This window comes from Belonocnema kinseyi, chromosome 6 (assembly GCF_010883055.1).
Source record: "Belonocnema kinseyi isolate 2016_QV_RU_SX_M_011 chromosome 6, B_treatae_v1, whole genome shotgun sequence".
NCBI lineage: Eukaryota > Metazoa > Arthropoda > Insecta > Hymenoptera > Cynipidae > Belonocnema > Belonocnema kinseyi.
The window spans coordinates 49485525-49495908 of NC_046662.1; the positions used below are offsets into that span (position 1 = coordinate 49485525).

General features: G+C 23.2%; 1 protein-coding gene across 1 annotated transcript in view; it reads right to left on the reverse strand.

The window, feature by feature from the left end:
- Positions 1 to 10384, reverse strand: part of LOC117175374 (GTP-binding protein RAD-like) — a 256115-nt gene that overhangs the window by 118961 nt on the left and 126770 nt on the right. Inside the window, exon 4 of the mRNA XM_033365083.1 lies at positions 7040 to 7251. Within this exon, the coding sequence (XP_033220974.1) occupies positions 7040 to 7251 (212 nt within the window). The remainder of the gene's footprint in view (positions 1 to 7039; positions 7252 to 10384) is intronic.

The following is a 10384-nucleotide window of genomic DNA, read 5'->3' on the forward strand; positions in this document are numbered from 1 at the left end:
AGCAGAAAAATCAATTCTTTAATAAAAAATTAAACTATTCATTTAAAATTTGAAGAACATGATAGAAAAGGTACTCTTTTTATAAAAAATTATATTTTCAAGTTAAAAATTTATATATTTTATCGAAAATTCGATTTTGTTTTGGTGAAAAATTAGTTTTTTTGTTAAAAATGTAAAGATTTAATTTTTTTGTTTGAAAATTCAAATACTTTGTTGAAATTTTAACTATTTTGTTACAAAACAATTTATAGCAGAAAATGCTTCTTTTTGGCACAACTTTTTAACTATAAAACCCCACTGTTTTGTTGATAATTTTTCTTTTTGGGTAGGAAATTAATGTTTTTTGTTAAAAGTTAAAAAATTTGGGGTTGAACCCTGAACTATTTTGTTGCAAATTCATTTTGTTTTTTTAAAGAATAAACGTTTAATTTAAAAATTCATCTCTTTAGTTGAAAATCGAACTATTTTCTTAATAATTGTTTTTTTAGGATTAACTTTCTGAAATGAAAATATGATAATCCCGCTTTTGGCTGAATTAAGGTTTTGGTAGCAGTTTCGTAAAAATTCGAATAATTGCTCGAAAATGTACTCTTTTGTTCAAAATTCAACTATTCGGTTCAAAATTAAAGTATTTATTTTTTTAACTTAACAGATTGGTAGAAAAATTACTTTTTTGATGATAATCATATATTTTATTAAAAATTCGTCTTTTTGGTAGAAAATAAATTTTCTTGGGTGAAAAATCATTTTCTCATTAAAAAATTTCAAATATATGATCTGAAATTATCTTTTTTGGTCAAAAATTCAACTACTGGGTTGAAGTCAAACTACTTTAGTTAAAATTAATTTTTTGGGTTTCAATTGAACTATTTTGAAGAAAACTTGTGCCATTTTTGGATAGAAATCCATTTTTTTAAATGGAAATTTAAATATTTTAGTTTTGGTTGAAAATGTATTATTTTAATAGAAAAATTTGTCAAACATTAGGCATTGAACTTTTATTAACAATTTTTTGTGATTTATTATTTCATTAAAAAATTCATATCTTTGGTTAAAAATATGACCTTTCTAATGTTCTAAAATTCTAGGAAATTCTTTAAAAACGCATAAAATTGTTTGAATTACTTAAAATCATTAGACTTGTTGAAAAATTCTTCAAATTTTTAAAAACTTTTATAATTGTTTTTGGAATCCTTGGAAATTCCTTGAAATGTTTCAATTTCTGTGAAATCTTATAAAATATCTTTAAACTTTTCGGGGCTTGAAAATTCTTAGGAGTATTTGAAAATACCCATTAAATCTTTTAAAATCCCTCAATTCTTGTGAATAAATTCGTTGAAATCCATTAAAATTATTAAAACGCCTAATTAAAAGTATTTTAAATCACTCAAAATTACTGAAATCCTCGGAAATCTTTAAAAAATCATTTATGATATTTGTAAATTTGTACATTTTTTTTAATCCCCTGAAAATCACTAAAAATCTATTCTGGTCACTTTTACTTACGTAGTTCCGACTTTTATAAACAGTATTGTCTATCGAAAAAATTAAAAGTACGTATTTCAATAAAATTCTTCAATTTTACCAAATAGTAGAACTTTCAACTTATAAAGATAAATTTTCAACAAAAAATGAAAAAGTTCAATCTTCAACCAAGAAGATGAGTTTTCAAGCATGCAGATTGAGTTTCTACCATAAAGACAAATCAAAATTTAAGAAATTTAAATTATATTAAAATGCAATTTAAAATTCTCATTTTACTTTCCTCTTTTTCATTTTTGTCCAAAAATTATTTTTTTTCCGAATTACAATAGGAGCTTTTCTTGTTTGTTCCTTGTGGTCCAAATTTGTTCGATGGATTCTGTTTTTTTTTAACAGGAGTTTGCATCAATAAAGACAAATTTTCAATTAAATACTTAAATTTATAACCGAATATTTAAAGTTCTAACTAAAGAATTTAAATTTTTTTACGAAAAGAAAATGAATTTTTCCCAGAGTTTTTAAAGTTTCAAATAAAAAAATAAATTTTCAACCAAATATGGAATATTGAAATTTTCAGTAAGAAAAATTAAAATCTCAACAATATAGTTTAATTTTTGCAACAAAAAAAAGTAAATTTCCAACTAAAAAAGAAAAAAATTTTCAACCAAAAATGGAACATTTAAATTTTCGGTGAAGAGAATCAATTTGCAACAAATAAAAAAACAAAAATGTCAATAAAATAATTTAACTTTTAACCATAAGTTTAAAATTGAACCTAAATTAATAAATCATCGACCATAAAAATCACATTAAAAAAGTAGTATAATTTTGAACTATAAATTATGAATTTAAAAAAAAAAGTTGTTTAGTTGATATTCAAATCAAAAAAGAATTTTAAATGAATTATTTAATTTTTCAGTTCAAAAATTAATTGAAAAAAACTTTACTAATTAGATACCTTTTTAACAAACTAACTAATTTTTAATGAAAGAAACGAATTTTTTCCAAAATAAATCAATTTACAAACAAGAATAATTGAAAAAAAGTCAATTTTTAAAACTATGGTTGAATTTTCAACAAAAAAGATTAATTTTAAGAAAAGGAAAACGGATTTCTATAAAATAGTTCAATTTTCTACCAAAAAGTTATTTTTCAACCAACAAGATTAATTTTCAAACATCAAGATTAATTTTCAACTAAAAGTGACGTATTTTCATCCAACTGGTTCATTCTTAAACTGAAAGATGAGAACTTTTGAGAAAAAATGGACCATTAAATTTCCAGTTAATCAATTTTCAATGTAAACAACTGATTTTCACAAAAGTAGTACATTTCAAACTAAAGTGATGATTAAAAAATAAAGAAAAATGTAAAAGTTTATATTTTCAATAAAAAAATAATCTTAATCAAAAGCTTTTAAATTCAACCTAACCAGACGAATTTTCAACAAAACATTTGATTAATCAAGTGAAAAAAATCAGATTTAACATAAAATAAAAATAAAATAAATAAAAGACAAATTTTGAACAAATTAGTTAAATTTGCAACCAAACAGAATAAATTTCAATTGATAGCATTTGAATCGAAGATTTTTAAATTTAAGTACAACAAAAAAAGAAGACAATTTGTCTTCAAAAAAGTTGGTTTTTTAATTTGAAAATGTCCTTTCTTAGCTTTCACTGAAAAAATTTAAAAAACATTTACTTTGAAATGTTTTTTTCCGTAAATTTTTTCTTTTCAAACTGAATGACTGACACTTTGATTATATTTAACGAATGATCTATAAACTTTGATTAATAATTTTTATAACGAAGACTATTTTTCATACTTTAAATTTGAATTTCGCAGAACTCGAACCTGAAGACTACCACAAAAACTTACAAATTTTTCAAAATTCTTTAAAATGTTCAGAAGCTTTGCAAAATTCCCAAAATAGTTAAAATCCTTAGAAATTTTATTTTCTGAAAATAAATAAATATAAAATTTTAATTTTAAATATATTTAAATTTAAAAGAGTTCCAATATTATAAGTGCTTTTATTTTGTAGCCCAGTGTACAATATTTCAATTCTACATTATTTCAGGAATGAAAGCTTTAAATTTTAAATTTGTATTTATGTGACTTTGAAAATAATATAGTTAGTATTAACAATCAATTGATTTATTAATGATGAATAAATTTTTTAGTTGAAAGGAAAAGTGTCTGACATGAAAAGAAAAATTTACATATTTCTATAGTGGGTCGATGTTTTCGCCACCCCTGCATATGTTGTACGTTTTCATAGTGTGCACCCCTATTTTCACCCATCTGACTCTGTGCGATATCAAAAATTAATAGGGTGGTTTCCCTCAAATAGATTCAGTATGCTCGGCACGAAAATACTTTATCACTATTTACACGGTTATTATTCTGAATTATTATGTACTTCGAGCCATTTTGGAAAATTTGAGCACTTTTCAAAAACTGCTTCCCAATTCTCGTGTTCTTTCTGTAATAAAATTTGGATTGTGAATTATACGTGGTTTTTAATAATAAATTTGTCTGAAATAAACATTTCTTGAATATTGATTTTAATTTATAAATGGTGACAAAGTGATATCAACCTCCGCTGGGATTCGAACCCAGGTCCTTCAGATTCCCGGTTTGATGCTCTTTCCCACTAAACTACGGAGAAATAAGATTAATTTCTTCACGACCCTTACGAGTTGAATTCCGACGTAATTTCTTATACTTGTGAGATTATTTTTTTAGCATTCGAATATTTATATTTTTTATGTTAAAATCTAAGAAATTTGAATTAAATTTGACCACTTTTGACCAGATAAATGTATTAAATAATTCTGTGTCAATTTTTTTTTTGTCTACTGGCCTAAATTCAATTTTTTTAAATATGGATTTTTATTTGTAAATTGTAAAAAAATTGTTCTAAATTATTTTTAAGCATTATTGATCAAAAAGAACTTTTTAATTCTAAATGTGTTTTAATATTAGAAAATAGTTCTGTTCTTAACATTATGCTACTGCACTGTAATTTGTAAACTTTTGTCGAAGAGATCGGAAAATAGAAATTATGAAAAAAAATTATTTTAAGAAAAGCAAAAAAAGAATAAAATTAGAAAATTGATTTTAAAAAATACTTGTTACGACAATAAGATTTCTGGCAAAATATAAAAGCATTTAAGTTTCATTATACAAGAATAATTTCAAGTTTCAAGATTTTAAATATCTCGATAAAGAATCTGGAAGATTTTAAATCACCTATTTTAATTTTTGCAGAATTAAAAAAATATTAGTAAAAACTTTGGGTTACTTTAAAATATATTTGAAAGTTTCAGAAGTTTTAAAAAGATTCAAAAATAATTTAAGATTTAAGAAGATTTTGATAAAATTTGTGTTTGAAAGGCCTAAGATAATACAATTTGCGTCTTCATATTTAAGGGAACATTTAAATTGACTTTTAATTTAATATCTTTTAAACTGACTTACATTTGAAGATGATTTTTTATTTTGCAAGGCTTTACCAAATTTATGAAAAGTGAATTATTTCAAAAGATATTTAGAAGCTTCATAAATATAAAAAAATAAAATAATTTGAATTTTGAGAAGATTTCAACTAATTTGAATGAAAATATGGATTTTTGCAGATTTGAAAAAAATAAGTTTTACAATTTTTTTGAAATTTCAAAAAAGAATGTGAACAAAAGGTAAATTCTTCAGTTTACAATATTGCAAAATCTTAGAGAAAAATTAAGTGTAAGTTTAAGTCATTTAGAAGTTTTAAAAAAATTCAAAATATGTTAAAAATTGAAAAGATTTAAAAAATAGTTTTTAAAAATGTAGAATTTTGCAGAATTGAAAATAAAATTTCCACGCTTTTTAAGGATCTTGAAAGCGTCCTTGGCAATGACAAATTTTTTAAAAAGATTTCTGTGAAAAATTAAATTGATTTTTGTATTTATAAAAGTTGATTCTGGGAGAAAATTTTAAAAGATTTTGAAAATTTTCAAAACATTTCGAAACTGCCAAAGCAGAGTCTGGAGCATTTAAAAGAGATTCAGGAATTAGGAAGGTTTAGAAGTTAAAAAAATCATCATTTGAAATTTGAAAATATTTCAACAATTTTGAATAAAAAAGTATATTTTTAATGATTTAGAAAAAAAATTGTACGATTTTCAAAGGTTTTGAGCAGTTTGAAGAAAACAAAAACTTATTGTAAAAATTCGTAGGAAAATTCTTAAATAATTTATTTTGAAAATTAAATTTTTATGCAGAATTAAAAAGATACGAAAACATTAGACAAGATTTCTAAAAATGTCGAAAAAAATGTGGAAGATAACAATATTTTTAAAACTTTGATTTCCAAAAATTTATCAAATGTTTTTTAATATATAAACTGAAAGGAAGAAATACTTATTCGAAATTTTCAATTTTCATTATAAATAATTTTTCCCTTTAAATTATAATTAAAGTGAAAATTTTGTTCTTTCTTCACTAAAAAATCTTTTTTAGTTGAAAATTCAAATATTTTCTTTAAAATTCGTCTTTATAGATGAATCCAACTGTTTTTTTGGATTCATCTTCTTTTGTTAAGAATTTAACTATATGGATTAAAATGAACTTTTTTTGTTGCAATTTTGATTAAAAATGTCTATAATCTTGAATTTAAAAAAAAATTGTAGCGAATTAAGGAGAATGATATTCCTAAAAATTTAAAAGCTAATAAACATATAGTTTAAGAATTTAAATAAAAGCTTTTATTTTGTATTTAAAATTACTTTTGCCCTCAAAGTATAATTTATTTGAATTATTTATTCATTTCTGACTGAAAACTCATTTTCAGTTGCAAATTAAACTGTTTTGTTAAAAATTCATCTTCTGAATTAATCTTTTTTGGTCTAGGATTAAACTGTTTGATTGAAAATTTGCCTTTTTTTGGATTAATTCAATTGTTTTTAAAATAAAAATTAGAATCTTTTTTAGATGAATTATCAATTATGTGATAAAAAAAACATCCTGATGTGGCTCCCTATCCTGTCGATATTTTCATTTATAATATCTGAAATTTAAAAAAAATCGAATGAAATTTTCTCAAAAATCTGGTTTAAACTGTATTTTTATGAGCTTCAAAAAAGAAGCCATAGAAACAGAAGAGCTTTTATGAGAAAATGCATGGACGTGAAAAAAGTTAAAAAGGTATGCCAGGACAGGAAAGTGTGCCGACAAATAATTTATAAAAAGGGACTCAGTAGAGTAAACGACGCATGTAACAAAAGATCTTGGATACTAATGTGTTCGAATGTGAAGCTTTTCAGGATGACTTTGTAAAGCTCTTTACCTGGGCTGATCGCTAGAGAGATTGATCAGCAGCCTGGGTCAGGGCAGTGTTGTGGAAAAAATTTGTTATTTAAATAAATTACACGGAATTTCTAGATTAGGCTTAACTCGAAAGGCAAATGGCCCAATAGTATAATAATGATAATCATAATAATAATAAATAAATTTAAGAATTAAATAGTTATATAAAATTTTTAATTTTTATAAAAAATTATTTTATTACCTAAGAAGTCTGGCATCTCTTATGCTACTGCAACTGGTACCAGAAGACGTGACACTATTAATACTTCTGCTATGTCGACTTTTCAAAGAGTCGCCGAGGTTGAAAACTCCATTGGCCGTTATTGAAAATGAGCGTAGTCTGTAAAACTCGACTTCGCCATCACCCTCATCACCGCCAGCAATTCCGCATCGTTTTGTTTCCCCGAGCATTGGCTGAAAATTTTTTTTTTCAAAATCAATACATTTTTGATCAGCGTGAGTTTTAATCAGAATTATTTTTGGAAGATGATTGGAAAATATTTATTTTTTATAAATTTTAATGTTAAAACGATCACTTTAGAAAAATAATGTTTGTAAAAGAAGAAAAAGTATTCCCCAAAAGAAATATCTGCTAATGTCTCGGTTGCGTAACTGGTAATTGGATACTGGCGTTCGCGGTTCGAACCCTGGCCGATGCAGATTTTTTCTTGTTCTTCAAAAATTATTTGATGGAAGTAATTGCTTTATCATCGAAATTTGTATTAATTTAAAATATAAACTATACAATATTCAACATCCACCAATGAAGGGAAGGCTTCAACTTCTTATTAATAGACTCATTTTTTTCGAAATTTTGATTTGTAAACTGTGTACATATACATCGTACATATATAAAAGCTGACATCGCCGATATTCATCGAATCTGCACGTCTTTTTTCAGAGTTGAATCATTTTAATACCTTAAACACAGATTAACTAATTAAATATTTTTATTCTTAAACATTTTTTAAAATTAAATTAAAAATTAAAATTGATACAAAATTTTCATATTTTATTACAATTTTAGTGGAAAAACACTAACATAAAAAATGAAGATTGTGATGATTTGCCAAAACATTACTTGTCAATGGTGACCAATTATCATAAAAATCGACTTTTTTCACATATTTTTGTTATAGATTGAAATGCTTATTGATTAAACTCTCATGTGAAATTATGTGAATAGAACATTTTTTAAACTTGTTTTCAATCAAACATTTGGAAATAGATTTTATCATGGCATGAAATTGCTTATTTGGACATTTTTATTTCCAAAATTGATAGTGCAGAGATGCTAAATATTTTTTAGTATATGAAAAAACTGAAAAACCACTCAAAGTCATTCAAAAACATTTTTAAAGATGTCAGATGTCACTTCAAAATGTTAACAAAAAAAGTACATTTTCAACCAAATATTAAAATTTTGTACCAAAGTAGATAAATCCTCATCTAAAAATGTAATACATAATTGATATTTCAAACAAAAAAGTTTTTAATTAAAAAGTTAACAAAGTTGAATTATTCCAAAAAAGACCAATTTGTAACAAAATAGTTGTTTTTTTAACTATCAAAATTGATTTTTACCAGTTCCATTTTTAATAAAAAAAAAATCAAATTTTTACACAAAAGACAAATTTTCGAAAAAAAATCTGTTCAATTACTTGACCTGAGAATATAAATTTCCAGTTAAATAGAATTATTTTATACCAAAAATCTAAATTTTTTATCAGAAATACGAATTAAAAAAAAAATACATTGTCAACCGAAGAGGACTTTTTAAATGAAATTATGAACCCTCAACAAAGAAATTGAAATTTTAACGAAGTAATTAAATCTTCCACAAAAAGGAGATTAATTTTCAACTACATGCATTTTTAACAAAAAAAGGTGGGTTTGTTAATCTACAAAAAGTTTCGTTGTGAAAGAATAGCTCAACTTTTAAAAAATTAATTGATTTTTCAAAACAAAAAAAAACAAATAGTTACATTGTTAACTAAACAGTTAATTTTTTTACTAAGTTGACGATTTAAAAAAAAAACTTTTAACACTGTTAATATTTTTATTCGAAATCAAAAAAAGTTGCAGTCATCTGAAAAAAACGAATTTAAAACAAAAAGGTGGGATTCTGAACCAAACCAGATTAAATTTGAAATCAAAAAGACAAACTCTATACAAATTAGTTGAATTTTTGCGATAGAATATTTTCTGGCAAGAAAAAACAAAAATTGGAACCAAGCTATAATTCTAGGAGAAAACCATTTTTAATACAAATTATTTAAAAAATCAAATAACTATTTCTTTTTAAGGTTCAAATGTTAATGTTTTTTAAGAATCTATAAATACAATTTGTCTATGATTCTTGAGGAAATTCAAAAAGATTTTTGAAGATTTCCGATGTATCGTAAAAACTAAATTTTTTATTTGACAAAATTTAACAAATTTATAGGAAAAACTCCAGTCAGTTTTAAAGATATATAGGACTTTACGTTTTAAATAAATTTAAAAATATTTAATGAATTGGAATTCTTTTAAAGTCTTAGAATATCTATAATTTCTTCAAAAGTCTTTCAATTCTTAAATATCTTCTGAGATGACTGAACTTATTCCTAAATTTTTTTCAATGTTTCAAAATAAAAAATACTTTTGTTTGACATTTTCAAAAATCTTCTGAAACATCTTGATATACACTTAGATTTTTTTTTAAACCTTACTTTCCAAAATAAAAAGTAATTACAAATTTTCCAAGGGATCTTAAGAAAGTTTCTTATTCTCTTGATGAATTCCAAACTTCTTAAAAAACTTTGAAATTTGAGAAATTTAATTTAATTTAATAAAAAATGTTAAATTTGTAAGACTTTCGCACATTTACACCATTTTACTACATTTTCAGAACGTTTAAACCTTCTAAGTATTCAGAATTTTTGTTCTATAATATTTCGTTAAAATTAATTTTTTAAACATTTTTATAAAATTTTACAATATTTAAAAAAATTTTCAATTTTTTCTTAGAAATGGTTCACATTCTTTATCGAAATTTTAGGAAATAATTTGAAATATTTCGAAATCTTTTTCAATTTTTTTGCTGAAATTTTAAAATCTTTTTCTCAAATATCTAAGACTTCTAATTATCTTTTGAATTGATGTTTTTAATTTTCAAAATTATCAAAACAGAATCTGGAAGATTTTAATTTAATAATTTGGAAAAACTGGAATAATTTTCAAATATATTTAGAAGTTCGAAACGATATCAAAAAATCCCGAAATAGTTTTTAATATTTATATAATAATATCAGTTTAAAAGATATTTAGAAATTAAAGAACTTTTAAAGAGATAAAAAATATTTTGAAACTTCGAAAGATTTCCGCAAATTTACCAAACTTTTTTTAATTTCTTGCAATCATTTCAAAAAGTTCTAAATATTTTTTTAAACTAACTTGAGTTTATCCTAAGATTTTTTTAAATTATGGACAATAAAAAAATTATACTTTTTCGACACATCAAATAAATTCAAAAAGTTTGTTAAACTTTCTCAAGAATGAGGTGAAA